At 47.8% G+C, this 26777-nt stretch overlaps 10 protein-coding genes across 10 annotated transcripts; 5 read left to right on the top strand and 5 right to left on the bottom strand.

The window, feature by feature from the left end:
- The first annotated feature begins 766 nt into the window (after window positions 1-766).
- On the top strand, window positions 767-3286 carry AGABI2DRAFT_190490 (hypothetical protein). The gene is made up of 11 exons (XM_006458070.1): window positions 767-959; window positions 1012-1139; window positions 1201-1488; window positions 1538-1682; window positions 1736-1873; window positions 1926-2152; window positions 2201-2420; window positions 2468-2571; window positions 2623-2694; window positions 2743-2914; window positions 2964-3286. The coding sequence occupies exons 1-11, from the start codon at window positions 805-807 to the stop codon at window positions 3031-3033; spliced, it is 1719 nt and encodes a 572-aa protein (XP_006458133.1). The 5' UTR covers window positions 767-804; the 3' UTR covers window positions 3034-3286.
- A 102-nt stretch (window positions 3287-3388) lies between these two features.
- Window positions 3389-6860, top strand: AGABI2DRAFT_183219 (hypothetical protein). The gene is made up of 20 exons (XM_006458069.1): window positions 3389-3436; window positions 3491-3521; window positions 3572-3618; window positions 3670-3747; window positions 3799-3990; window positions 4043-4162; window positions 4215-4331; window positions 4390-4513; window positions 4573-4669; window positions 4717-4823; window positions 4878-4975; window positions 5030-5124; window positions 5173-5291; window positions 5342-5411; window positions 5470-5641; window positions 5696-5881; window positions 5933-6025; window positions 6079-6185; window positions 6233-6413; window positions 6466-6860. The coding sequence occupies exons 1-20, from the start codon at window positions 3410-3412 to the stop codon at window positions 6781-6783; spliced, it is 2379 nt and encodes a 792-aa protein (XP_006458132.1). The 5' UTR covers window positions 3389-3409; the 3' UTR covers window positions 6784-6860.
- A 1406-nt stretch (window positions 6861-8266) lies between these two features.
- AGABI2DRAFT_199430 (hypothetical protein) lies at window positions 8267-11698 on the bottom strand. Its single transcript, XM_006458068.1, has 17 exons — window positions 11247-11698; window positions 10756-11191; window positions 10639-10701; window positions 10442-10578; window positions 10299-10387; window positions 10169-10246; window positions 9868-10119; window positions 9693-9805; window positions 9575-9644; window positions 9453-9522; window positions 9320-9397; window positions 9178-9267; window positions 9023-9122; window positions 8890-8969; window positions 8737-8834; window positions 8613-8679; window positions 8267-8563 (listed from the first exon to the last, which is right to left on the bottom strand). Exons 1-17 carry the CDS (start codon window positions 11637-11639, stop codon window positions 8402-8404), a joined length of 2376 nt encoding a protein of 791 aa, XP_006458131.1. The 5' UTR covers window positions 11640-11698; the 3' UTR covers window positions 8267-8401.
- Window positions 11699-11801: 103 nt separating this feature from the next.
- Window positions 11802-13034, top strand: AGABI2DRAFT_115142 (hypothetical protein; the record flags this gene model as incomplete). Its single annotated transcript, XM_006458067.1, has 3 exons — window positions 11802-11823; window positions 11871-12538; window positions 12594-13034. 3 exons carry the CDS (start codon window positions 11802-11804, stop codon window positions 13032-13034), a joined length of 1131 nt encoding a protein of 376 aa, XP_006458130.1.
- A 49-nt stretch (window positions 13035-13083) lies between these two features.
- Window positions 13084-13737, bottom strand: AGABI2DRAFT_183216 (hypothetical protein). The gene is made up of 3 exons (XM_006458066.1): window positions 13610-13737; window positions 13430-13543; window positions 13084-13368 (listed from the first exon to the last, which is right to left on the bottom strand). The coding sequence occupies exons 1-3, from the start codon at window positions 13697-13699 to the stop codon at window positions 13138-13140; spliced, it is 435 nt and encodes a 144-aa protein (XP_006458129.1). The 5' UTR covers window positions 13700-13737; the 3' UTR covers window positions 13084-13137.
- A 508-nt stretch (window positions 13738-14245) lies between these two features.
- On the bottom strand, window positions 14246-15736 carry AGABI2DRAFT_199426 (hypothetical protein). The gene is made up of 6 exons (XM_006458065.1): window positions 15634-15736; window positions 15450-15578; window positions 15138-15393; window positions 15005-15078; window positions 14579-14951; window positions 14246-14523 (listed from the first exon to the last, which is right to left on the bottom strand). Exons 1-6 carry the CDS (start codon window positions 15675-15677, stop codon window positions 14371-14373), a joined length of 1029 nt encoding a protein of 342 aa, XP_006458128.1. The 5' UTR covers window positions 15678-15736; the 3' UTR covers window positions 14246-14370.
- Window positions 15737-15843: 107 nt separating this feature from the next.
- AGABI2DRAFT_148622 (hypothetical protein) lies at window positions 15844-17946 on the bottom strand (the record flags this gene model as incomplete). Its single annotated transcript, XM_006458064.1, has 3 exons — window positions 15844-16294; window positions 16344-16585; window positions 16636-17946. 3 exons carry the CDS (start codon window positions 17944-17946, stop codon window positions 15844-15846), a joined length of 2004 nt encoding a protein of 667 aa, XP_006458127.1.
- A 28-nt stretch (window positions 17947-17974) lies between these two features.
- Window positions 17975-19279, top strand: AGABI2DRAFT_190484 (hypothetical protein). Its single transcript, XM_006458063.1, has 4 exons — window positions 17975-18122; window positions 18176-18250; window positions 18301-18326; window positions 18380-19279. The coding sequence occupies exons 1-4, from the start codon at window positions 18017-18019 to the stop codon at window positions 19040-19042; spliced, it is 870 nt and encodes a 289-aa protein (XP_006458126.1). The 5' UTR covers window positions 17975-18016; the 3' UTR covers window positions 19043-19279.
- Window positions 19280-20551: 1272 nt separating this feature from the next.
- On the bottom strand, window positions 20552-25596 carry AGABI2DRAFT_183212 (hypothetical protein; the record flags this gene model as incomplete). Its single annotated transcript, XM_006458062.1, has 18 exons — window positions 20552-20602; window positions 20654-20820; window positions 20874-21294; window positions 21358-21481; window positions 21533-21622; window positions 21680-22287; window positions 22345-22407; window positions 22462-22766; window positions 22823-23241; window positions 23300-23764; window positions 23830-23879; window positions 23932-23989; window positions 24039-24222; window positions 24270-24663; window positions 24713-24824; window positions 24875-25112; window positions 25167-25520; window positions 25559-25596. 13 exons carry the CDS (start codon window positions 25594-25596, stop codon window positions 22127-22129), a joined length of 2841 nt encoding a protein of 946 aa, XP_006458125.1. The 3' UTR covers window positions 20552-20602; window positions 20654-20820; window positions 20874-21294; window positions 21358-21481; window positions 21533-21622; window positions 21680-22126.
- A 273-nt stretch (window positions 25597-25869) lies between these two features.
- On the top strand, window positions 25870-26640 carry AGABI2DRAFT_115136 (hypothetical protein; the record flags this gene model as incomplete). Its single annotated transcript, XM_006458061.1, has 2 exons — window positions 25870-26118; window positions 26179-26640. 2 exons carry the CDS (start codon window positions 25870-25872, stop codon window positions 26638-26640), a joined length of 711 nt encoding a protein of 236 aa, XP_006458124.1.
- Between the last annotated feature and the right edge of the window lie 137 nt (window positions 26641-26777).

The raw sequence follows: 26777 nt of genomic DNA, 5'->3' as shown, positions 1-26777 counted from the left end.
TCATTGATGAAGGGAAGAATTCAGCTGTTTTGAGTCGAAAAATCAACGAGAAGTGTGATCTTGAGCGCTCCAAGCATGTGCTAGAGCTCATTCACATATATAAATAAAATGACAAGTGCTTCCATGAACAAGTGTGAATTGAGACCCACATCCAAACGTCGACCGCTCCACGCAATCACTAGGATTCAATAAGCCTTGATGAATCTCTGGATATTGGAAAGGAATGACTGAGATGGTGGTGTTTGAGAACAAAGCGGAAATACTCTCGTTAAAGCTTGGATGTTGAATATCGAGTCACACGGTCTACTTTATATACATTGCCCGTGATTTCCATTATCACTGAGACGCGTCAGAGGACGCGATAATGAGGCTTCGAAGTGGCTTCGAAAAGAGGGCGTGGGCACCAGCCACAACTTCATGGCCCAACTGCCAATTATCCTTCCGATACCCGCGGTCTCCGGCGGGACGTTAATCCCGATCTTGCACCGATTCTGTTGAATTGAAGATGTCGCCGACCTCTCAACTCGGCGAGTTGTTGATTTTCATTCATACAACAAGAATATGAAATTTAAGTGAGGGTTGGGAGAGCATTTGTGAGGACAATCTTCTTCGCTCCACCCTGAGCGGCTATCTGTCAAACGGCGATCAAACGATCAAGGGGTCGTTTTATATTACATATTTCATTGGTCGAAAACATCATGCGCATTTTCTGTGTTCCCTTCTATCTCCTTTATAAGCGGACGGTCAAAGGGGCTATGGCCCTTCGCGTTCCCGGTGTTCTCGTCACCTCCCTTGCAGGACACCATGTTCGTCCGCTCCTGCTGGCCGCTGCTTTTGTCCTTGCTATTCTGCAATGCTTTCGCTAAACCCAGTACGAAACGAGAAGTCATCCCGCGCGATACTGGCGCGTCATCCAATTTCGTGACACAACAGGGCGATAAGCTGATGGTCAATGGAAGGTAAGCTCTTTCATATTTTTCGCCCTGTCGCACTCCTTGAATTTTCGTAAAGTACCTTCAACTACATCGGCACAACAGCGTACTGGCTGTCGTCCTTGAATACAGACGAAGACATCGACTTCACTCTCGGGAACATCTCTCAAGCAGGATTCAACGTTGTCAGGACTTGGGCGTTTAATGGTGCGCATCGTGGGACTTCCCGTCTGTTTTTACAACTGATACTCATCTTATAAAATTCCAGACGTTGAGACTATTCCCGAAAATGGAACCTGGATCCAATTGATCCAAAATGGAACTTTGCTTATCAACGAAGGTCCTAATGGGCTACAGAGGCTAGACAAGGTCATAGAACTTGCCAAAAAACATGGCTTATACATCCTACTCTCTCTCACAAATAATTGGAATCCTCGACCACTGACGGATAACATCCAAGTCGTTGATCCCCTCAGCGCCCTCCGCCTCGGAGCACGCGATGTCACTCCCGGAACTAATAATTCACTTCCAAGGGGCTTTCTGAGTAATGATTATGGTGCGTTAGCTGCTCCCCCTTCAGGTCAAGTCTGATTTGGCTACCGAAGGTGGTATGGACGCTTATGTCCGACAATTCGGCGGCCCACGAGAACACGATCAATTCTTCACTAACCAGACTCTGATCAACGCTTTCAAGAACTTTACTAGCCAAATCGTCTCCCGCTACGCCAACAACACGAATGTGCTTGCCTGGTAAGTAGGCTCGTACTCGCTACAGTTTCGTGAAACTCAAGGAATTCTGATAGGGAACTTGCTAATGATCCTCAATGCTCATCGTCGATCAATGCCTCTTCTTCTTGTATTGCACAACACGTTACTCGGTGGCATTCCGACGTTGCGCAGCACGTTAAGCAACTCGATCCCAACCACATTGTTGCCAGCGGGTTGGTTGATATTTAGCTCCTCGTTTCACCTTGAACTTATCAATCGTGATAGACATCAAGGATTTTTGTGTACGGATTGCCCTAAGCTCTTCCCCCGTGTCACTGCACCTCCCCCTCGTCCGTCCCCTCGTGCCGAGGCACGCCGTAGTGTACTCCCTTGGACCAGAGAACGAATCTTGAAGGAGCGCAAGGAAGCATTCAAGAAAACGAGAGAGCTCGCCAAGAAGTCCGGTCAGTCTGGAGATGGTATTCGAATTCGGGGACGCTGGGTGTCTACTCGTGAGTTTCCATTCTGCCAGATTATGGTGATATTTAACGGCCAAATAGCAACTCGCCGACAAGACTCTGGTTTGGGATCAGCCTTCGATGGTTCACATGGCGTTGACAGTGAGGACATCTTTAACATTCCGGAGATCGGGCTCGGTAGTTTCATGGTATTCCCCGACCAAGTCAAGTATGGACCTGATGACCCTAACTTGCCTCCTTTCAACAATACGGTTAAACAAGGGCAGGACTGGATAAGATCTAACGTTGACATGGCTCGTCTGTGAGTATTTATACACAGTGCTTTTCTCGACTCTAAGTCTCTTGTAGTTTTGGGAAACCTGTTACAATGTCTGGCTTCGGCCTTGTTACGCAACCAAATACTCAGGCTTTCGTACCTTTTAACTCGTCCGTTGCACCATTTGCTTCCGATTGTGAGTCCTCTTCAGGCTGTTTCTTATCGAGCGATTCTAAACGTTTTGTAGCCAATCTGGCCCCCCAAACACCTTTTGCCACAAATGACCAGCAAATCGATGCCTATCAACAGTGGATGCAAAGTAGGTTGTGTTTTATTTTGTTACTCCCTGATTGACGATATGTTATAGCTGGTATTCTCGGCGGCGTTCAAGGCATGATTCACTACCAATGGATGCAGCCAGGACTTACGGCGCAACCTGGAACAACCATCTCACCCGATGTGACTCAAGCCCCAACTTCGCCAGATATAACTCACACAACCTCCTCCCCCAACGATGGTTATGGTGATCAGGATACGGCGTAAGTTTGTCTCAGTTTTCTGTGAAGATTTACCCTGAACTTGCTTTAGACCCCTGAGCTCCATTGTTCAACAATTTGCTCCAGACTTCCAAAACCGTCAGGGCACCGTCGTGGTTTAGTCTTGCTTCTCTTTGTCTTTTTTAAAAAAAGAAAACTACTAGCTTCAACTTCAAGCTACTCGACGTATTTCTTATGTACCTTATTCTCATGTGATGCGGTTGTTAGGGGTGCCTGTGATGTTTCGAACGATACGGATACGGACAGGATTTTCTTAGGACATTAATGCCTTTTTTACGATGGAGATAAATAAACTGATTTGTGTGTTAGGATGTGTGTATCTTATGTAACCAAAATGACGTCCTGTGACTGTGCTTGAATCACAACCAACTTTATACTTGACTAGTGCTAGTGACCAACGGCTTCTGTTTTTCTGAATCTATCTGGCCTGCTTTCGGCACTGTGTGACATTCTCTGAGATCCTATAGAAGCAAAACCATGAAATTCTTCATTGACAATCTACCTGTAAGTCGAAATACTTTGCCATGAAATATGCTTATACGAGGACTCGAATTGCAGATAATATTTCCGTATGACCGCATCTACCCAGGTAATTTACATTTCGTATGTTTAACAATTTCTGTTCTGAGCTTTTTGAAGAACAGTACGCGTACATGTGTGACTTGAAGAGAACACTGGATGCCACCGTATGCCACCGTCTCCCTAAACAGCTACATGCCTCAATAAACGTCTACTAGGGCCACTGCGTGTTAGAAATGCCGTCCGGAACGGGGAAAACAGTTTCGCTGTTGTCACTCATCGTCTCATATCAACAGGTCAGTACTCGTACCCTACCCAGCAAGTACACAGTGATAATAGAGGAGCAGTTTTATCCTACGAAGCGCAAGCTCATATATTGTTCGAGAACAGTACCAGAGATCGAGAAGGCACTGACGGAACTGAAGAGGCTAATGAAATACAGAGAAGAGGCTGCTGAGTCCGAAGAGGAGAAGATCAAAGAACGCAATTACATGGGGCTTGGTTTGACAAGTCGAAAAAACTTGTGTATAAATCCAGAGGCGCGTGACAAATCCGTTGCACTTGTCTTCAGCGACTTGAATTTGCCGTTAGGTATCAAGAGAGAAGAAAGGAAAGGTTGTCGATGCTCGATGTCGGGATCTTACCAATTCTGCTGTATGCGAAAAGGGAAGGGCAGATCCAGGTTCTGTGGAGTTGTGTGATTGGCACGAAGTATGCCTTGCCATAGATTCACTGACGAAGTAACATTGAGCGTTTGGCACAGAATCTCGGGAAAATGGAACCAGGACATCTTATGCCAGCCGGTATTTGGACGCTTGCTGATGTTTTGGATTATGGAAAGGAACAACGGATCTGCCCATATTTTGCAGTGAGGCGCATGGCAAGTGGTGACCTATGAGATTCATTTCTTGTCAGTTGCTCATACCTCTTGGTTGCAGATGCCTTTTGTAGATGCGGTCATCTACTCTTTCCACTATTTGCTTGACCCCAAGGTAGCAGAACAGGTGTCCAAAGAAATGTCGAAAGACTCAATTGTTGTTTTCGATGAGGCCCACAACATAGGTTCATATTTTTGTTTATCATTGTTCAAGATATCCACGCAGTTGACACATCACGGACAGATAATGTTTGCATTGAATCTTTAAGTATTGACCTAACACGCCCCATGCTTGATTCAGCGGTGAGAAGTGTCACGAAACTTGGTGAAAAAATAGAAGAGTCAGTTTCCAGGATTTTTCGGTTCTCCAGTTAATAAGTTTCTTCAGGGTCAAGACTACAGACGCAGCTAAGCTACAGGACGAGTATGCCAAACTGGTAGAAGGGTTACAAGAACCAGATGACTCCGATACGGACAATGCATTGGCTAACCCTGGTATTCCAAGGCTTCATCTCTAATTGGGTATAACGACTCATGCCCTCGAACCAGTACTTCCAGAAGATATTCTGAAAGAAGCAATACCTGGAAACATTCGAAAGGCGGAACACTTTGTCGCATTTCTCAAACGATTTGTCGAATATTTGAAGGTGTGCTTCTCTGTTTAGAGGTGGCATATTGTCCATTGCTTATCCTGCTTGTAGACACGAATGAGAGTCTTACATGTGGTTGCTGAAACACCATTATCGTTCCTTCAGCACCTGAAAGATATCACTTACATCGAACGACGGCCGTTAAGGTATGCCCCGTGCATTTACCTCGTGCTTATTTCTCAGCACACTTATAGATTTTGTGCTGAGCGACTACAATCCCTTATACGGACGTTGGAACTCAGTAGGCTAGACGAACATTCCAGCTTACAGAAGGTGGCGACTTTCGCCACTTTGGTCGCCACATACGAGAAAGGTATGTCTCATGGTTGTACGTTCTACTCAGAGCAGTAAATACTTTTACAGGGTTCTTACTAATACTGGAGCCGTTCGAGACGGATAATGCTACAGTTCCCAATCCTATCTTTCATTTCACGTGCGTTCAAAATGAGCTGGTTCGATTTTATGCAGTGGCTGATTGCTCCGGAAAATAGGTGCCTTGACCCTTCGCTCGCAATAAAACCGGTCTTTGAACGCTTTAGCAGCGTTGTCATCACATCTGGCACTATTTCTCCGTTGGATATGTATCCCAAGATGCTCCAATTTACACCGGTTGTCCAAGAAACCTATTCTATGACTCTCACCAGGAACGCTTTTTTGCCATTGGTTAGTGAGCTTGTTGCTCCTTGGCAATGGCCGTTGTGCTCATGGAGCCAGTAGGTCATCACGCGAGGAAGTGACCAGGTCGCCATCAGCTCGCGATTTGAAGTCAGAAATGATCCCGCTGTTGTCCGCAATTTCGGGAGTATACTGGTTGAATACAGCAAGATTGTACCCGATGGTATTGTTGCTTTCTTTCCCAGTTATTTGTATATGGAGTCAATCGTTGCGGCGTGGAATGACATGGTAAGCATATTTGACGCATGACTCAATGATCGGGCGTATAACTGTTTTCAGGGCATTCTCAATGAGGTGTGGAAACACAAACTCATTTTCGTCGAAACACCCGATGCAAATGAAACAAGCATCGCTCTAGAAAATTATCGGCGGGTAAATAGGCTGATTTCAACACTTGCTGTCAACTGACCGTCATGGCACCATAGGCCTGTGACAACGGGCGCGGTGCAGTCTTACTTTCCGTGGCTCGAGGCAAGGTTTCGGAGGGTATTGATTTCGATCACAACTACGGGAGAGCCGTGTTAATGTTTGGGTACTTTGCCTATTTCTTCCTTGAGGATGCTGTCTGACGTTTCACAGTGTTCCCTACCAGTATACTGAAAGTCGCATTCTAAAAGCACGTTTGGAGTACCTTCGGGATGCATACCGGATACGGGAGTCTGAATTTTTGGGTTTCGATGCCATGCGCAACGCCGCTCAATGTGTAGGCCGTGTTTTACGGGGAAAAACAGACTGGGGTCTGATGGTCTTTGCTGATAAGGTAAGGTTCCACGTTCATGAGAACCTGCTTTCTTCTGATGAAGCACCCTTAGCGGTTCGCCCGAGCTGACAAGAGGGCCAAGCTTCCCCGTTGGATTAACCAGTATATCACAGAAACTGCGTCCAATCTCTCCACGGATATGGCAATAACACTCTCAAAATTATTTATGCGCACTATATCACAGAACCCCAATGAGAATCAAACGGGGGTTTCATTGTGGGCTTTAGAGGACATCGAGAAAGCACAAGCGAAACAGAAGGCTCTCGCCTCTTTACAGGAGCAAGTCGACGAAGATGACATGGATGAAGACGATAAGTACGATGACGGGGGAATAGACGACCAAGCATTGATGAGTTTAGACATAGCGTAATTTTGTACATTTAGATTGAGGCTTGGGACCAAAAAAACATTCTAGTTCCCGCTCACACACTTGGGGCATAGTCTCGGCATCTAGAAAACCCAGCAGAATTAGTTCAAACAAGCTTCGACGTAACTTCCTGCTTACATCTCGAAAATATCTAGCGGGCTGGTCTTGGTATCTCTGACATCGGCAAAGTTGCCCTTCAGAACAGTTAATGGGATGTTGGGCGCTCAACAGACAATTGGGCCTTTCGCAGTCGACTTTTTGCTCTTGCTTGAATATGGAATGAGTGCACTTGTATCGATCAAGGTATAAGTTTCGATAGCACATTGTCGTGGGTCGCCGTGACTAGGCCGGAATGAGCATTATTAACGGAATTGAGAAGTGAATTGCCTCACTAAAGTTGTCGGCGGAGGTAGGAGAGGGGTAAAGTCTAAACGTATATCGTGAATTCACAACCACAATCTCCGGATATCCGTTGTAAAGATGATGCCGGAGTCGGATTGCGTACAAGGCTCGGGCGCTACGCTGATAATAGCAAGTGTAGAGGGACTACCTCTAGGTCCTGGGGCTTGCAGAAATCCTGTTTTTGGCTGAAGCTTGGGCTTTTAAGTTCCTACGGCTCATCCTGTATTTGGTAGGTCAGCAAGCCAGGAGATTGAGATCGGGAGTGTGAGAATGTAGAATTTCTCTGAAGGGTACTTGTTGGCATCGGCTAATGGCGAACCACGCAGGAACGGGAAACACCGATCCTCTGGTTTGATCTAAATGCGATCAAGATTAATATTCTCCTCCCGTACTTAGTGGAATGACCAAACAAAAGAGAAAGGTTGGCAAAGTGTTGGACTTTACCTATAGTCTCGTAGCCACCACCTCTGTGTTTCCTTCATGTTAAGGACATAAAGCCAGAGAAGGATACCGGATAGTACGGTATGCTACCCTAATCTTTGGTACTACGGCATACCGCATGCGGGAAGTCAGGATCAAACCAGCGCTAGACAAAGAGGAAGAGACGCCTAGAACGTGGCCATAGCAATACACCGAAGGCTATCAGACCGATTCGGCTCGAGCGCTGAGATACAATAGATCCACCTAGTAGGATGCGATCGATTCCAGTTGAGCACCAAGATCAGTAAAGGTTGCGTCGATGTCATGAGTGTCAGACTTTATCAGAAAACTCTTGAAACCTTGACGTGACTTCCTTTTTATGTCCTCGGGCAGGGTATGTACTATGCTGGGAATCAAACTTACAACTTTCATGCCAGTGGGGATCCCAGTTGGTTACCTGTCCTGAACAGAAAACTGGAAATTTCTACAGGCGACGACATTTGTCCCATGGCACTATCTTCCTGACACCTGCGAAGGATCTTGACTAATTTAGAGTGAATTCTCAATACGTTCAGTTATCTATTATAGTACGACGGTGATATAGGTCTGTCTCTCACGCATCCTCTTGGTTTCATACGACGAAAAGCAGGCGAAGACGCTTATTGTCAATATGACGTTCAATGCACCACGGTGAAAATCCATCTGGAACCACCGACAACTGATTACATTAAGAGTGAGCGGCTGGCTGTAATTAAATGACCATAGAGGAGAAAATGTATCTAATATGTTTGATTGTGGTCTAGACAGAAGCTGGTTGTGAGGTGGTATTGACAGGAACATCATCAGCCTTTAAGACACTATCATCTAGGATATCCGAGATGTCACGGATAGATTCACCCTTGATCACTTTACGGACTTCCTCTGCGTTTAACGTTTCATATTCAACTAAAGCATGAGCCAGCTGAAAATCGTTGAGTAAACATTTTCTTAACCGTTGAATCTCCACTCACCCGATGCAACTCCTCCATTTTCGAATTCAGTATATTTGTCGCACGAGATTCACCTCCGCGGATTAGACTTTAAACACAAGTCACGACCTTAAAATTTCACTGACAAAGAGCGATTGTGACTTACAGTGCAATCTCCTCCTCTATTTCTTCCTGACGTCGCTGACTTAGCCCCTCATCTCTGCTATCATAAAACACAGGTCCAAGTTTAGAGAATCCCCATCGCTAAGAAAACCGGGGATCAGAACACGGGGATTCATGTGATGGGAACTATACATACTTTGACCATTGATGTCGCTATCCGAGTCGCACTTTGTATGTCCGAACTCGCACCGCTGGTGACATTGTCACGTCCGTAAACTGGACGGTTTCGGTATATCAGGGTTAACCTTACATAGAGCGTTGAAACTTACTGAGTTCCTCGGCTACACGGCCACCCATTCTAACATCAATACTAGCCAAATACTCCTTAAAGCTGATGGATTCGCGATCATTTTCAGGAAGTTGAGATGTCTGTGTAACACACTTTTTTAGACACACCAGTAGAAGTGTTCAGTCATATACGTACAAAACCTAGGGCGTGGCCTCGAGGGATGCAAGTAACCTTGTGCAGTGGCATAGCCCCTTCAGTGTACAGCGCAACAAGAGCGTGCCCGCCCTAGCATTTTCGCAAGGTCAGAGCATGAATGTGACAACGGCGTAGGACATACCTCATGGTATGCAGTGGCCAACTTGTTCTTTGCGTCAATGAGCTGGCTCTTTCGCTCCGCCCCCATTATGATCCGGTCCTTACAAATTCGTCAGATGGCTTCGCTGTGACGAGGAACCATTAATCTCCCTCACCATAGCCCACTCGAAATGTAGCAATCCCACCTCTTTCGCGTGTTCTTTGGAGGCTTGTATTGCAGCAAGACTAAAAAGTATTATCAGTTTGAACTGTCAGGGGTCAATTTCTGCTGGCTCACTTGATCATGTTGGCCAAATCAGCCCCCGAAAATCCTGGAGTTGCCCTGGCGATGAACTTGGGGTCGACATCTAATAAAAATTCAGTATCTTAACAACACAGTATCTTGAAAAGAAGACCTTTGCTAGTGGTAACTCCACGCATGTGGTGTTGAAGGATTTGAGCCCTCCCTCGAATATCGGGTAACGGTACCGCAACAGTCCTATCAAACCGGCCAGGTCTAACCAACGCCCTGCAATATTGGGTCAGGTCGTTGATATCAAACAGCTATATCGAACGGTTAGGTCAACTTACGGATCTAGAGATTCGGGGAAGTTGGTAGCAGCAATCACGATAATGCTCTCGTTCGTCTGGAAACCATCCATCTCGACGAGGAGTTGATTAAGGGTCTGCTTCATATATTGTTGGTCCCGGTTGCTCCTTTTACCACCAACCGCATCTAATTCATCAATGAAGATGATTGCTGGTTCCTTTTTGCGGGCAGCGGCGAACAGTTCGCGAACTCTCTTAGCGCCGACACCAACAAAGACCTCTTCAAAATCAGACCTAAAAATCAATGAGTACAACTCCTCTGTTTCTGTGCGAAAGTCCTCACCCGGAAGCGAAGAAAAAGGGCACATCCGCTTCTCCTGCAACAGCTTTAGCCAACATGGTTTTTCCAGTACCTGGGGGTCTTAACATCAAGCAGTCAGTCAAATTTCATTCAACGATTTGAATGTACATACCCGGTAAGTAACACTCCTTTTGGGAGTCTACCGCCAAGTGTCGCAAAAGCAGTTGGATCTTTCAAAAAGGCAACAACGTCTTGTAGTTCCTGTGATTTCCTGTGAAGAAGGGATCTGCGGTTACTTGAAGTAGAAAGACGTACATCCTTAGCCTCATCTACTCCGTGGACATCACTAAATTTAACGGCCTTTCCTTCTGCTGGCTCAAACTGTGACTGTCGGGGACCAGTTTTCATGAAACCAGTATTCTCGAAAAAGACAGACAGGATGACCAGGAAGACTAACATAATGTAAGCATTCGACTTTTCTTACTGGATTGGTGGTAAATAATGCAACTCACAGAATGAGCTAACCAAAACCAGTGCGATGAATCGAATGAGGCGCGGAACCCAAGCGCCTCTTCCTATGGTAACAAAAGGTCAACAATGAGTCCGTGATCGAGTAAAAAGTTACTGACGTTCAACAATGGAAACTTGAAGCGGGCCGTCGGTCGAACCTTCTTGAGCCGAAGTAGCAGCCTTGAACCTGGCGATGGGAGAAGCGCTCATAGAACTTGATGAGGCAACACCCGTTGCATGAGCAGCGAGGACAGATTGAGCAACTTCCTGACTGGGCGAAATCGTTGGTTTGGCAGCTTCTGCCTCGCCGGTTAATACTGGTTCTGCTTGTGGCGCGGCAGGCGATGAATCTCCAGAGGTGGGGGCAGAAGGGGAACTCGCATCCGGTGCATCTGGATTCGTAGTGCTTGAAGCATTGACAGAAGCTTGAGTTGCCATAAGGGCGTCTCGTCGTTTTACCGCGGCACCAATGGCAGGTTGCTGATCCGTCTGTACCAAACATTCCAAGTACATTTTAAAGGCCTCTTGCGAATGGAGTAACGGGGATGAAGAGTCCTAGAGGCGGAAGGTCAACGCAAAAATCGGAATATGTAGAAAGGCATTCACTTACGAACTCGCACATACGCTCCCACCGGGTGATGATAAGGTCATATGAAGTCTTGAGTTTGGTATCCAAAAGGGCATTGAAGAGCGTTAACTGTTTTTCTACATCATGTGGGTGTACGTTTGCTTCGGCTTCGAGGCGCGTTATGTGTGCCACAACCAGCGGAGACGGTGAAGGAGTGGGTTTATTCCGGGAGAATATCGAACCCAGGCTCAAAGTGCGCGAGTTGGGCGGCACCAAAAGCCGCGGTGAAAGTTGTGAAAGAAGCAAATGAGGTGAATGATGACTATGTCGAAAGGGCTGGAAAGTGGAGAGTTGACATGCTGGGGCTCGGAAGACGGCGGGTCTGATGAGACCGGGTGTAGCTGGGCGCAGGGAGCTGCGCAGCAATCCCAGCATCTATTCGGAGGAACTAGAGACAGGGCAAGAGGGCGAAAAAGAAATGAGCAGAAGCTGCTATTCAAAGCGTTTGCGGGCAAGGCGTAATGCAGCGGAAAATTCGGCAGACCACGTGCCCCAGAACAATGGTGAGTTCCCGATCACAACAGTACTCAGGCCCAAATGACGGACCAGAAACAGCAAGGTAGGTCACTCACTCCTTTCCTTTTCATTGCTGACAACGGCGCACAGCACTTGTGTCCTTGGGTCTGGTCCTTGATACTACCGAGGCCTCGCTGGCGTCTCTCGTCAATCCGGCGGAAAATCCAACCCAATTATCTCTAGACCTATCTCTCTTGCACAAGGACTTTATCTCGATACTTTCATTCATTTATACCTCCACGACAAAATTATCTCTTGTCCTCAAATCCTCATCACCGTCTTACAAGGCCGCTCTTGAACCTTTGAAAGAACTCTCCGACCGAATTGCGTCCCTACCACATTGCCTCCGTCTCATCCAGACCGATCACGGGAAGACGCTTGCGGCAGAGGCCACAGCGATTGCTAAGGATGTCCTTCAGGCCGCCAGGGCACTTTTCCAAACTCTTATTACCATCCATTCCCCTCAGTCTGCTTCACATCTCAATGCGGGCGACGATTATCTTATCAGAACGGGCGCAGTGCACGAAATCGTAGAGAAGGCTCGCAGCAAAGATGGTTTCTCAAAAGACAATCTCGCGGCGGTGATCAAAGTGTGGAAGCGTAATCAGGAATCTCTGGATGACGGAAAGAACGAAGTGCAAGAAACTTTGGATAGCACCGAGGACGATGCCCAAGATGACTTTGATAATGGTTGGGACGAGCTAGGTTTTACACCAGGTCTCAAACCATCGGCTACGGAGATGGAAAGGATCAAAAAGGTATTAATTAAGCTGAACCAGACCCTGAAGTACTTACTTATCAATGCATTTCAAGATCCATGCCATTGTTAGATTGTCCACCCTATTTCACCAGCGAATCCTCCAAGATGTACTCACACCCCTTTCCTCATCACTACCGCTCCCATCAGAAACGAATCGCATACTGGATAATCTCGCCCACGCCTCGTCCGACTTTCTCGCATGCTCCGATAATTTCGTTTCTACAATGTACCTTCCCCAGGTCGCAGTAAATATGGGCCTTGAATTAGACAGCTACCAACGCCAACTTACCCACCTCCAGGAAAGCATGGACCCTCTCATCCTGGACACCCCGTCCGAACCCCAGCTTCAAGGTCTCCAGCCGTCGCGCACCAGCAAAACACCTGAGCATTATGCGAAACTACGCAAGTGGTGTACCGCATGTATCAATCAGGTTAACAAAAACATACACGAGCTAGCGCGTGAATTAAAAGAGGCAGAAACACCAATTGGCTAGTTCCAAATATCATGTTATTATCATACAATAATAATACAGCAGCTGAGCATGACAATGAAAATAAGATTGCAGTTATTGCCGAAGATAAATAATGCATCCTACATCATATTTCACCCTCCTCCTTTGCCCCGTCAACATTATTACCGTTCAGTTGAGAATCCTGAGGCGGCTGTTCATATTCCGGTTTATGCGTCTTTCTCTTCTCTCTCTCCCATTCCTCTCTCCACTTCGCAGCCAGAAAATTAGGATAAAGAGCGGAGCTACGTCGCTGTCTCAACGTCTCTTCAAACCTCGCCATCTTTTCAGCAGGCGCTTGTAGATCAAACGTATGTTTCTTAAAAACATATTCGTATCAGCAACAAATTCATAGCATTTTCGAGATAAGACGCACCTACCGCTTCTTCTACAAATCTGGTTTTGTATTCATCTTTCATCTTGTCTAATTCTTTTCTTCTTTCTTCTTCCTTTGCCCTTCGATTTGAACCAGTTCGAGAAGCACCTCCAGTTGGCTATGGGAGTTTAGTACTTAGTATTGACGCTTAGGGTTCGGTTGGAAGTGAAGACAGACGACTGACGTTCTTGAATAACTCGGCATATAGTGATGGATTTGATAAGTCGAGATCTGTAGTCGCGTTTGTTTTTGGTCTTGTGTTTCTTGTGGTCATAATGATTGAGCTGTACTTGGTGGAAATGTGTAAGTTCGCCAGGTTCGCCTCGAAAGTCCGGTCACAGTTAGGTTGTCACATCATAAACTTAGACCTTGAGCATTTTGAAGCACAGAACAACATCACCTATCATTATCACTACACCATATCAAATCTCCAAAATCATCGGTGCTTTTCCATCTTTCAGTCCAGTCCTAACCCAGTAGCAGAAACTCCTCGATGATATCAACTGAAACGGTAACATATCAGCTCACCGGTACCTCCTTGCACAACCACATTCTTAAGGTGCAAGACGGCGGCAATGAACAGGCAATCTCCTAAAGGTCGGTCCGAGAAGAACGTGGTCAACTTGAGGCTAGTGAATTTAGATACCCAAACCTTTCAGGTCAACACAGTCCATTGCTATATATCCATCTGATTATCATCTTCATCTCAATATGTTTATCTTCACCCCTCAGAGCTCTCAAAGGAGAAATATACCCGCCCCCATGATATTACCGAAAGGTACGATTTTTACACACCCCCTCCCCAACCCGTGGGGTAAGTATTCTACGAAGCTTGACTTATATTCGCCGTATGTACATATGGCACAGCCGTAATAAGACAAATACATTGTTATATTCTAAAGGAGGCGATCATCAAGGGGCCCCCTCCTGTTAATCATGGGTCTTCTAATTGGTACCTTCGGCTGGGACTTCCTTGTAAAACTTCATCAGATCAAGAACGTCATCGCGGCTACCAAGGAACACAGGACACCGATCATGGATGCCACTAGGAACGATATCAAGGATTCGACTCGTCCCGGTAGTAGCAATGCCTCCAGCCTAACATCAAGGGTTTAAGTCCGCGCTGTTAACCGAGATTTGTATCGCGACGTACCTGTTCGGTCAAGAATGCCATCGGGAACGCCTCGTATAACAACCTAAGCTTTCCATTCTTGCTCTTCTTGTCGCTGGGATATCCAAAGATGCCACCATACAACAGGGTTCGGTGAACATCAGCAACCATGGACCCGATGTACCTGGCGCTATAAGGTGTCTTTGGTGCGGTGGGGTATTTAATCGATTTCAGGTACGCGTTGACGGGTGAATAGAAGTACATCGCGTTGCCTTCGTTGAATGAGTAGATCTTTCCGCGAGGCGGGATTTGAATGTTGGGGTGGGTAAGAATAAATTCACCAAGGGCAGCATCAAGGGTGTAGCCGTTCACGCCCTGACCAGTGCTGAGAACCAAGTTTGCCGAAGATCCATACCTACTCGTCTCATCAGCCTCGGAAAACTGCTCGGTGGAAAAGATAACACTGACATGATATACCCAGCTGCTACCATTTCACTGCCTGGTCGCAGAACATCAGCGACGGACCCAGTAGATCCATCTTTCTAAAGGACAAAAACATCAGATTATAATTCAGGAGTTGATATGCACGCTTTTCGCTCACGATCTTGTAGATACCAAAGATGGTACCGATGTTGACACCGGCATCGATATTGCTGCTGCCGTCCAACGGGTCAAAAACGACGCAGTACTTCCCCTTGTAGGGATCCTCGATGATGATGGCATCTTCCAATTCCTCTGAAACGAGGACAGCGGTCTTGCCGGAAGCCCTGAGGGCATTAACCATAATATCATTGGAAAGAACATCCAATTTCTTCTGTTCCTCGCCTTGGACATTGGTTTCTCCAGCAAGGCCGACTCTTGAGATTGGGCCGATGCCTCAGTGACGGAATGTCATTAAGATGAGATAACGTACAGATTGATGAGTCTGGCCTTCCTGACATTAGTAGCAATAAACTTGGAGGTGAAAGAGATGGCAGTAAGGAGCAGGGTGAGGTCACCGGTGGCAGCATCGCCGAGGCGCAGGCCGTCGTTGAGGACATGGCTGGAAGAAGAAGGGGATGAGGAGAGGTAGAAGGGATGGGTGGGACGAAACTCACCGAGTCAAAGTGATGATGTTGGTGGAGATTTCTTCAGTGTTCATGGTGGAAGGAAGAGAGAAGGAAGAGCAAGAGACGGATGTTGTCGGAGACCAGAGTGAGACGCGGAAAACACATCTGTGCTTGGATGAGAATGAGCTGCAGATAGACTCACGTGTTTTCAGATCTTATCTTACAGGGTAAATTAATAATCTAATCAGGTACTGTGCCTCATCGCTTCCGCTTCGCCCCAGCAACCGCTGTCGTCTCCCGGCCCTTCACTGTCCGCCCCCGCAGCGGCACCGGAAACGTATCGCTGTCGTCGTCGTCGTCCCCGCCCGTCCCGCTCTCTTCCTTGTCATCCCCGCCCCGGATCCCGCTCGTGTTCGGCCCCAGCTTCCCAGGGCCCCCTGTCTCCGCGCCCGAGTCTTCATCCAGCTCGTCAATCTCGTCTTCCTCCTCCTCCTCCTCATACACCCGCGACTGGGCATGCGCAATCGCAGCTGCAATCTCCGCGCTAATACTCGCTACCCGCACCTCCAGCGACTCGTCTCCCCGGCCACCCTGCAGGACAGACCCATTGCTCCCTTGAAACAGTGCTGATATCGTCCGTACAGACTCGGCCAGTTCTCGGTCCTCGTCATCTTCAATCCTCCGTTTTTTCCCCTTGAAATTATATCGCCTGCCTCTTTCTCTCAGTATTGGCAATAGCTCAATATGCAGGTACGTACACATTGGGGTCAGGTTCCCATGTGGGGTCGTGTGTTCGCATGTGTGACGTTAGCGTCGTACGACGAGTAAACGTCTTTTCGCATGTGGGGTCTTCGCATTTATACGGTCGCTTTCCGGTGTGCGTGCGACGGTGCCGTGCCAGACTGCTCGAATCCCCAAACGTCTTCCCGCAGCCAGGATATTCGCAACAATGAGGTTTCTCGCCCGTATGCACTCGTGAATGGACATGTAATGCTGAACGCTGCCATGTATGTAAGCATAGGCGTTATACTATACTAGAGGAACATATACTTGAATGAATGTTTTGCCGCACCCCGCGTGATCGCATACAAATGGGCGTTCACCTGTGTGTATCCGCATATGTCGTGCAAGATCACTTCTGCGCGTAAACGATTTGCGGCAGTTGTCTTGGTCGCACGTGTGCGTATGCGGACCCCTTTCCTTCTCCTTTGGTTTCTTGGTTTTTCTCGGCGAAGGCGGCTCGGCAGGAGGTGCAGCATTGACCGAAGTTGAGGCAACAGGCTGCAATGATAGAGACTGTGGTGGTTGGGGCGGCTGCTGATGTGCGGGTGGTGGTGCGGATACCTTTGCAGGTTGAGGTGGGGGTGGAGGTGGTGCAGATACGCCATTGGCCGAGGAGGATGCGGATGTGGTGAGGGGAGGTATGCTTGTAGTGGGTAATAACGGAGGAGGCGGGGGCGGTGAAGTTTCCACAATGGGTGGTCTCGCATGAGAAATGACAGGGGATGAGTCGGGAGATGACAGTCCTGCAGCATGATCGGGCTCGGGCTCGAACTGGGCTGAAAGATGCGTTAGAATATCGCTTATATCTGAAAATTCGCGGGGAACGGGAGGGAGGGCACTAGCGGGGGCATCCATATCGTTGTGGGTGGGAGAGCGTGGTGGAGGGGTGCTCGTCGTCTGATGGTCTTCTCTCGCAGCACCAGCATCATCGTCTGAGAGGAGATAATCCGAGCCATCGGAAGCAATGCCCCCTGACTGTTTCCTTCTCTGGCGCTTCGTCTCTTCAGAATCATCGGCCTGAGTGAGAGAATGAAAGGCAGGTGCCGTGCGGGTGTTCTTTTGGCGAGAATGAACTAGAGCATCTTCCCGTTGATGTGTAAAATCCTGTTCCTTGGCAGCCATTTCTACGGCAACGCGTTCATTTTCCACTTGGGCATGGGCCGCCTGGAGAACAGCAGCGAGATCACTGAGATTAAGACCAAGCGTGGATAGGCTGTCTGGAGTGTGGTGAGCATCGACCGAATCCTGCGATTGGCCGTTGGCGAGTTCAAGGTTGGCCTGCCGCTGCTGGGCTGCAGCTGAGAGAAGAGCGGCTGAGGCAGCGGTCGCGTTCTGGTTGAGAAGTGTGGCGATCTCGCGCTCTAGCATTTCGACGGAGAAAGATTCGTGAACGGGAAGGTGATGTTGGGTGTGTTCGGAGACAGAGTAGCCATCGTGGAGAGACGAGAGGGGGTCGTATGATGCGGAACGTGTTCGTGGACGGGGATTGTGGTCGTGGGAGGCGGGTGGATCCTGGTCGTCGATGTTGTCGTCGTGGACGACGTCTGAGAGGTTGAGGAGGTGCTCTTCTGTGTCCATGGGGGAGGAAAAGGAAGCCTGGGAAAGTCGGGGTAGGATCACGCGCAGACGAACGGTCGCACAGCAGCCCATGTCGCTGTCCCCGCACATCCCAGGCAAGGTCGACCTGACCCCGCGCAGACACCACGGCTATGCTGTCCTGCTCTTTATCATGGGCACTCTCTTTCCGCCCCTTGGTCAGCACATCCCGCTTTTATTTTGTTTGCACCCACTCATTCTCCTTCCCCAGCTGTCGCCGCCAGGTTCGGCATAGGCAGGGACTTTTGGATCAACATCCTTCTCACCATCTGCGGTTACATACCAGGTCAGCTCTTCTTCTCTATTCTACTACGCATCCTTATGCTTCACCCGCAGGCCACGGCCACAACTTTTATATCCAGGTCTGTTCTTTCCAACCCTGAATTGCTTCTCGTCTTTAACCCCCTCCCCGCAGAACATCAGAAACAACAAGTCCCATGCCCGTACTCCCAAGTGGGCCCAGAAATGGGGGCTGATCGATACCTCCGAGATCAAGCGCAAAGAACGGCGCTCCCAGTGGGCCGGCCGCTTCAACGACCGTCTCCCTCATTCCACCCTCGAAGATCAACCCCTCGCAGAGGGTCAGGAAGCAGGCTCTTCCAGCATAGATCTCCCTTCCCAAGATACCCGCTCTCCCAAACAGCCCAACGCCAACGGAGATCTTTGGAGACCCGAAGATGAGCGTTTTTATAACCAGCGTGATGCCAGCGGAGCCACATCAGGCCGCTGGCACTATCCTGCCAATTTCGACGACGCCGAACTCACCGCCGTACCCAAGAAGAACAGGAAAAAGAAGGATAAGAAGGATAGATGGGAAAGGACACAGGATGCCTATAACATGTCCGAGGAGCGTTCCAGGAAGAAGAAGAAATCATCAAAAAGGAAGAGTCGCCGTTCATCTGCATCATCCATACCCGACGATTCTTCTCGCAACTCTGGCACTATCGAACAGCCTGAAGACCCCGAAGGTGGTCTCTACGGCAATAGTACACGCATCGCCGATGCCGATACCTCGACACCCAATGCCAACAGGAATCCTACCCCAGCCGCGGGAGATATCTTTGATCACCAGTTTTAGAGGGGCGCCGAAATTGTGTGCGGTGCTTGAAACTTATTCTTGACCACCCGTATTTTCACGATCGCTTTAATCTATTGATTCCCCCAACTGCGACACCTCGCACTTGTTACCTTGATATATTCCTAACTTGCCTTTTTTTTAAATTCGTTAACAGTATTGTATCTATCTGGACTCTTCGAATATTCATAAAATCGGATTTTAATAAAAAGTTGGTCTCAAAGCCGCCTTATCTGGATTTCAAATTCTGCAACTGATGCGCTGATCGACGATAGACTCTCGTAAACTGACCTCACCGACATGGATGGCGATACTCGCTTCAGAAGCTGCAATAGCTGATTGGCTTGAAGCACTAGTGCGACCATCTGCTTCATTTCCCACCATTCTGCTTCTTTCTCATGAATCTCACATTCGAGCATATATACTACTCGGTCCCTAATCGCACGCTCTCTCGTTCCCTTTTTCCCTCGAGCAATCGTTGCCCTGTAGCTCTGTGATCGTTATTACAGTCAAGTGAACTCTGAGTGATACAAATGAGGACCCTTTTTCTTGTTCGCAAAGTTCTCGGCTTGCTTGTGGCTGCGGTTGTGTTTGCTCGCGCTGCAAGACTTGTGGATTTTCAAGTAGCTCAACCACCGCCTGTACCACAAGATGCGAAGCAATGCACAATTCAGGTGCTGCAGTGAGTTTATCTGTGGGTGCTTGAGAAGCAGAAAAGATAACCTACATTTCTTTGCGCAGGAGGGATTTTGCTTTCTCTTTTGGAATGTAAGTGTTTGTAAAAGTATTTGTGGGTCGTCAGTGATTTTTGATGATGGAAATTTAGGGAGGAAATTGTTCAACTCGAGTGAGATCTGGCTAGTAGTGTCTGTTGGGAACAAATTGTTAAAATGACTTATTTTTGAAGACCTCCGACTGATTGTGGACCTCCTGGATCATGGGCTGCCATCACATTGAATTTCACTGTCACTTCCAACGGAACCCAATTTGACAGACTTGGTATCTTCACTTTCCAAAACGTCGAAAGTACGTTTTTTTTTTTCCATTTTGCGACTTTTAAGTTCTTATTTAACGTTTTTAAATTCCAGTTTGGCGAACATCGACTCCGGAACCTACTCGAGGAGATGGAATTATCTGGACTTATATCAAAGACGTCACTCGATATACCCCACTATTCGCCAAACCTGGAACTTTCATTTTACAACTCGACAATCTCATTCAAACTGGCCTCGATGGCGTCTACTCCAGTGCGTTGTTACGCATATATATTTGTATCCAAAGATGTTCATACTTTCATTAGCTGTGCTGGAGGCGACCTATTACGCATCGTCAGATGAACATCCACCAGCACAACAATCGGATCTGATAGTTCCCCTTTCTACACTTAAGAATAACACAGGAAATCAAGCCTCTGTTCCTCCTGGGTTTTCTGTAAGTATTCTCAATGATCCCTTTTTGTTCATTTTCTTGAAACTACTTCCTCAAGATCGACGTTACACTCCCACAAAATGCAGTACAAGTCTACGCAGAATTATATGCATCTGGGAACGGAAATGAAGAATTTTGGGTAAGCCTCCCTGTGCATCACTTAACGAGCTCGGTTATGCATTTATCTAGTATTTCAATGTTCCGAACAAATTCGTTGGAGATATTCCCGAAGGTTTCACACTTGGCCAAGGTCCATTCCGTGAGGTTCGTCTCCTCATCGACGACCAAGTCGCAGGTGTGGCTTTCCCATATATATCCATTTTCACTGGTGGCTTCACACCTCCGAGTTGGAGGTAAGGTGCTTTCCTTTTGATATTATTGACTCTAATGTCTTTTTTTTTGGTAGACCTATCACTTCTTATGGCGCTCTTGACCTTCCGACATACTTTATCGACGTCACACCTTTCGTACCTTTGTTAACGGACGGAAAAGCTCACAGCTTCACTATCGACGTCGTCTCAGCCGAATCAAATCACACGATACTACAAAATTGGTTTGTCTCCGGTAATCTTCAAGTGTTCACTGATCCCTCTGGTCGACCTACAACTGGAGAAATGTTGGAAATCGATAATCAACCTTTTGCTGAAACGCAGACGGAGGGTAGGGTAGAATCGAATGGAGATGTGACGTTCAGTGTCAAGGCTACGAGGCGTATTCGTATCAAATCACAAATTACTAGTGGAAGTGGGGACACGTCGAACGTCACTTGGACACAAGAAATGCGATACGTAAATTCTCAACAGTGGCTGAACAATTTCTTGATACAGGTTTGTGAAACAACCGAATTTTTTTTTTTTTATAACACGTGAATCTTACTTTGAGGAAAACAGAATGTGCAACAATCAGCTAAAGGGGAATTCAAGTCTATCCGCGACGGAGAGTTGACATTGGAAGATCGTTTCTCTTATCCGTTGAACATCAATTTCAGTTATCTCAATGAGAATTTGACCGACTGTAAGTCTTGATATTCACTCGATGGCCGACCGAATTCTGAATTGAGTGAAGGGTTTACGACCTTTGATCATTCTTACGAACGAGATCTTCTTCCCATGCCCACCATCGTTCGAAGCAAAACCAACAATCGCCAACTGGCAGGTACGTAATCATATGCAAAAGGGATCGAAAGTCGGGTTTGTTCAATGAAGCACTCAGATGGATTTTTCCACCTTGCGCCTACGGGTAACACTGGCAATGGCACGAATAGCAACGTTTTTAGCTACAGCGACGAGGCCAAGAACACCTATAACAGAAAGGTCAATGCCGAGTTTAACAACATTACACTCGATGTCGAATCCGGCAATCTTGCCCCAGCTCCGGCACCGTTGCCTCTTACAGACAGGTTGATCCCTCAGTCAGGCTACAGCAACCCCAGACGTCCTGGCGTAAGGGACGACTGATAAATCTCGGACCCATTTTCTGTATCACCGCTAACAGATTTCTGATTTGTATGAATGTAAAATGAGAATACAAAAACCCCGAGATGAATCGAAAACATAAACTGTGTAAGCATGTGAAATCCACTTGTTCCTGGTTGAACAGTAGCCGATGAGAAGATGAGTTGAAGCACCCTCCCGTTAGTGGGTGGGGTAAAAGCGTATTCTAGAAAAGACCGACAACACGTCCTGTTGCAGGATCCAGCCCTACTTCCCAGAAACCAGGACGTGTTCCTAGACCAGGCATTGTTTGCATGTCTCCTAGAATAGGATACAAGAAGCCAGCACCGGCTGATAATCGAACTGCACGGATGGGGAGAATGAACCCTGAAAGATAGGTCAGTCAATTCGTTAATCACGTTGACCGGTTCGTCTTTAGCTTACCCGTGGGGGTATTCTTTAACTTTGGGTCGTGAGAGAATGAGTACTGAGTCTTCGCCATGCAAACTATAAAAAGTGTTATCCATCAGGGGGCTACACAGGTCTGAAGTCGCTGCTTACTGGGAAGATTTCGGTAACCCTGTTTGGTATAAGTGTCAACCTGAATCTTGGCCGATTCGGAGAGTTCAATCCCACTGGCGCCATAAATTTCCTTGGCGATGATCTCGATCTTCTCTTCAATAGGAAGATCAAGGTCATAGAGATATTGGAATTGCGATTCACCCTCGCAAATAGCAATGACAGCCTCGGCGAGTGCCCGAGCACCTGCGCCGCCCTTTGCCCAGTGGTTGCTAACCACAGCACCATCTGCACCGCCTGCAAGAGATTCTTCACGGACGAGTGCAAGCTCAGCTTCGGTATCAGAACTAGATATATGACGGTGAATATACGCATCAAGTTATATGAGATAGATAAATCTTACGCAAACTGGTTAATCGCGACGATGACTTTGACACCAAACTTCTTCGAATTCTGGATATGTCTAATCAAATTTTTGCACCCTTCCTTGAGGGTGACTAAATCCTCTTTGGTATAAGTATCTGCAAGGGGCTTTCCAGGAGTAACGTCGGGTCCACCACCGTGCATCTTCAGTGCACGTGTTGTGGCAACTATGACAGTGGCGTCTGGTTTGAGCCCACTTGTTCGGCACTTGATGTTGCAGAATTTCTCCATACCCATATCGGCACCAAATCCGCCTTCGGTGAGAACATAACCAACGCGGTCCGCCGAGTCACCCTCTTCTGTACCAGCGAGCTTCAAGGCAATGCGGTCAGCGAGGATGGAAGAGTTGCCGTGCGCGATGTTGGCAAAGGGTCCAGCATGAACAAAGACAGGTGTTCCCTGAAAGAAAGATGTAAGGATGGGTGGGTGTCTCATAACCAGAAAAGGTGATACGAACCTGAAGAGTCTGCATAAGATTGGGTTTGATTGCGTCCTTCATAAGAACCGCGAGAGCGCCACTAACACCAATATCATCAGCGGTAATGGCGTCTCCTCGCTTACTGGTGGCTACGACCATAGCACCCAATCGCTCTTGCATATCCTGGAGCGAAGTGGTCAGTGCCAGTATAGCCATGACTTCACTAGCCACGGCAATGTCGAAGCCTGTCTCACGGGCATGACCTTGTTCTGTGGAGTTTTGACCGATAGTAATCTTCCGTAAGAATCGGTCGTTGGTGTCAAGAACACGATTCCAAGTTACGGTATTGAGATCTACATCGAGGCGAGCAAACCGGTTGATTTCCTCGGGAGTCAATTCATCAGGATTCGTTCTGTCAATGCCAAGCTTCTTCAGCCGTTTGAACATGAGGGGAGCAAACTCGCGTTTCCCTTTTTTACTGGGCACCAGGCGGCTATACAATGCCTTGAAAAGGAAGGTCAGGACCCACATACTCGATAGTATGGCGACATGGTTCGTTCCCGACATACTTTATCGCTCTGGGTCGCCTCGTGGAAAATTCGGGCATCAAGCGCAGCGGCTAAAAATAGATCAATAATCTTGAAGACAGATGAATTATATGTTTGTTTCACCAAGCAGGTTGTTTGCTGCCGTTACAGCGTGGATGTCACCCGTCAGATGTAGATTAAACTGTACAGTTGTCAGGGTCCAAAAATGAGCATTATCGATCAGAAGTCACCTCATCCATAGGAATGACCTGACTGTACCCGCCGCCTGCAGCACCTCCCTTGATACCAAAAGTTGGGCCTTGACTTGGCTGACGGATGCAAGCAAAGCTTGGTCGACCAAGCTCCGCGCCAAGGGCCTGGGCAAGTCCAATAGTCGTCGTCGATTTACCCTCGCCAAGTGGGGTAGGGGTGATACTTTTGACATTCAGTTAAATAGCGGCAAGGGAAAAGAAATCACTAACCCAGCAACAACAATGTATTTTCCATCCTTGCGGTAGGCAAGGCGGTCGAGGACACTGAGGTCGACTTTAGCCTTGGCGTTGCCATAGTTCTCGAGCTCATGGGGCAGAATACCGATTTCGCTGGCTAACTGGCTGATGGGTTTGGGGGTTTGGGCCATCGATATTTCGATATCCGAGGGAACATTATCGAGAATGTCGAGTTTAAGTGGTTTAATTTTTCTGGAGCGAGACTCTTCCCAAAGGCGCTTAGCGGAATCGAACGTATTTTCCATAAGCAGTGCTACAGTGATTGGACCGACACCTCCTGGTACTGGAGTGATGTATGACGCGACCTGGGAGGCGGATGCAAAATCAACATCGCCCACCAGTCTTTGGCCAGATTTCTTGCTAGCATCTATGGTTTCTGGATAAACATTTCAACGATGGAAAATTAGGAAGATTACCGGGCAAGTAATTGATGCCAACGTCAATGACGACGGCGCCGGGTTTCAACCAGGAGCCTTTAACAAATTCAGGTTGACCAACGGCAGCGACTACGATGTCGGCCGTTTTAACCTGGCATCTCGTTGATCAGTGGCACGGCGCGAAACGTAGGGGTTACATACAATCTCTTCAATATTCTTGGTTTTGCTGTGACATTGTGTGATTGTCGCATCTTTATTTCTGAGCATTGAGGCAACGGGACTGCCAACTATATCGCTACGTCCCAGGATGACGGCATGCGCGCCAGAAAGGGTAACACCAGTGGATTCCAAGAGACGGATAACGCCAGCAGGAGTACACGGAGCGAAGAGAGGGGCGGAGGCACGAGAAGATAGATGACCGATGTTGTAAGCATGAAAACTAAGGAAAACTACATGAGCAGCAGAAACAGAGGGTACCCAAGAAAAAACTTGCCCGTCGACGTCCTTTTTAGGGCTGATAGCCTCTGTCACACGACGTTCACCATCGGCCTTGATATGGTCACCGAGAGGAAGTTGTACGAGTATGCCACTGACTCGATCATCGATATTCAGATTTTCGACGACGCGAATGATTTCATCGACTTCAGAGGCAGCCGGGATTTTGACGTGTTGAAAATTGATACCGACTTCCTCAGAAGCCTTTCCTTTCATGCGAATGTAGGTAGAGGAGTCTGGACGCTCGCCGACTTGGACGACAGCAAGTCGAGGCTGAAAACGAGGATAGGTGGCTTGGAGAGTCTTTATCCTGTCCGCAACGCCCTGACGGATTGACCTTGATAGGTTAGAGCTGGCTGTTTCATTAGAGAGAGAGAGAGCTCAGCGTACTTGGCGAGGACAGTGCCATCTATGGTTTTTGCCGCCATGGTGTGGATGCGATGGAAAGATAAGAAACGGGCGATAGGAGCATATATGGCCATCCGTCCAGCCTTTTCTGACAACGGGCGTTCCGCTTGTCCGAAATGAACGCGTGCCTCGCCGAAGTGTTGTCTTTTTATTTTTTTGCTATCTCTTTCGCTCCCTGGGGCTATTTTGCGCTGTCCTCATTACCGGTCCGTCTCATTCCATCTTCCCACGCACTCCCGGTCAAATTTCGACTGCCAGCGGTCTACGCTTTTACACGCCCTCATATAGCAGTCATGGCCGCCGTCCTCTTCAACTCTTTCAAGGCTTCTACCGCCGCCGTCTCGTCGCGGTCTCTGGCGCGTTCGGCTCCTCGACATCTTCTGGCCATGACCAGGCGTCATTATTCGGAGGAAAAGCCGCCAAACAGTGCCCCGGAACAGGAGACGGGCAACAAGTCAGAAGAGGGAGCAAAGGCCGATGATAAATTGGCAGAGTTGACCGAGAAGCTCGAGGCAAAAGAGGCAGAGGTCACCGACCTCACTGTAAGTTGCTTCTGCTCGTACGACAGCTTTTTCTTCGTTCTGACGAAACTTTATTTATAGGGCCGGCTACGGTACCTACATGCCGATTTTATCAACCTGCAGCGGAATTCAGCTCGAGAGAAGGAGCAGACGCGCGACTTTGCTATCACCAGATTCGCGGGTGACCTTCTCGAGACCGTTGACGTCCTCGCTCTTGCCCTCAAGTCTGTACCAGAATCGGCTCTTTCGCAATCCGAGCCACCATCAGATTCCACCACAAAGAGCCCTGAAGCGCATCTCAAAGACCTACATACCGGCGTCGAAATCACTCATCGCCTCCTCCTCCAAACGCTCTTCAAATACCACGTAAAACCTTTCGACCCCACCGGTGACAAATTCGATCCCAATGCCCACGAAGCGATGTACCAGGCTCCAATACCTGGCAAGGAGCCCGGGACTGTTATAGATTGCCAAAAGGCTGGATACAAGATTAAGGATCGGATTCTGCGGGCGGCACAAGTTGGAGTTGCACAGGAGCAATAATGTCTTCAACGAACTCTATAGAACCAAGGATACATCCTTTTCTCTTGGTTGTTTGGCAAACTGCTCGTATTACTGCAGTGGAGGCCACTATCACAAAATAATTAGCTACGACTAATCACGACTCTCAACTCTACCGA

This window comes from Agaricus bisporus (genome assembly GCF_000300575.1).
Source record: "Agaricus bisporus var. bisporus H97 unplaced genomic scaffold AGABI2scaffold_2, whole genome shotgun sequence".
NCBI lineage: Eukaryota > Fungi > Basidiomycota > Agaricomycetes > Agaricales > Agaricaceae > Agaricus > Agaricus bisporus.
The sequence above is the reverse complement of the archived record's forward strand: the minus strand, read 5'-3'. Positions and strand labels throughout refer to the sequence as shown.

Coding starts and splice junctions, on each gene's coding strand:
- AGABI2DRAFT_199430 (XM_006458068.1), bottom strand. CDS start 11,639: ATGCTGGGATTGCTGCGCAGCTCCCTGCGCCCAGCTACACCCGGTCTC. Junction 10,579..10,638: donor GGTTTTGGTTAGCTCATTCT/GTGAGTTGCATT, acceptor ACATTATGTTAG/TCTTCCTGGTCATCCTGTCT. Junction 9,806..9,867: donor TTCCCCGAATCTCTAGATCC/GTAAGTTGACCT, acceptor CCAATATTGCAG/GGCGTTGGTTAGACCTGGCC.
- AGABI2DRAFT_190484 (XM_006458063.1), top strand. CDS start 18,017: ATGTCGCTGTCCCCGCACATCCCAGGCAAGGTCGACCTGACCCCGCGC. Junction 18,251..18,300: donor CATCTGCGGTTACATACCAG/GTCAGCTCTTCT, acceptor CTTCACCCGCAG/GCCACGGCCACAACTTTTAT. Junction 18,327..18,379: donor GCCACAACTTTTATATCCAG/GTCTGTTCTTTC, acceptor CCCTCCCCGCAG/AACATCAGAAACAACAAGTC.
- AGABI2DRAFT_190490 (XM_006458070.1), top strand. CDS start 805: ATGTTCGTCCGCTCCTGCTGGCCGCTGCTTTTGTCCTTGCTATTCTGC. Junction 1,140..1,200: donor CAGGACTTGGGCGTTTAATG/GTGCGCATCGTG, acceptor ATAAAATTCCAG/ACGTTGAGACTATTCCCGAA. Junction 2,572..2,622: donor TGCACCATTTGCTTCCGATT/GTGAGTCCTCTT, acceptor AACGTTTTGTAG/CCAATCTGGCCCCCCAAACA.
- AGABI2DRAFT_183219 (XM_006458069.1), top strand. CDS start 3,410: ATGAAATTCTTCATTGACAATCTACCT. Junction 3,522..3,571: donor GTATGACCGCATCTACCCAG/GTAATTTACATT, acceptor AGCTTTTTGAAG/AACAGTACGCGTACATGTGT. Junction 5,412..5,469: donor AATCCTATCTTTCATTTCAC/GTGCGTTCAAAA, acceptor TCCGGAAAATAG/GTGCCTTGACCCTTCGCTCG.
- AGABI2DRAFT_183216 (XM_006458066.1), bottom strand. CDS start 13,699: ATGACCACAAGAAACACAAGACCAAAAACAAACGCGACTACAGATCTC. Junction 13,544..13,609: donor ATGCCGAGTTATTCAAGAAC/GTCAGTCGTCTG, acceptor AAACTCCCATAG/CCAACTGGAGGTGCTTCTCG. Junction 13,369..13,429: donor CCAGATTTGTAGAAGAAGCG/GTAGGTGCGTCT, acceptor TATGTTTTTAAG/AAACATACGTTTGATCTACA.
- AGABI2DRAFT_199426 (XM_006458065.1), bottom strand. CDS start 15,677: ATGAACACTGAAGAAATCTCCACCAACATCATCACTTTGACTCG. Junction 15,579..15,633: donor AACATCATCACTTTGACTCG/GTGAGTTTCGTC, acceptor TTCTTCTTCCAG/CCATGTCCTCAACGACGGCC. Junction 15,394..15,449: donor AAGGCCAGACTCATCAATCT/GTACGTTATCTC, acceptor CCCAATCTCAAG/AGTCGGCCTTGCTGGAGAAA.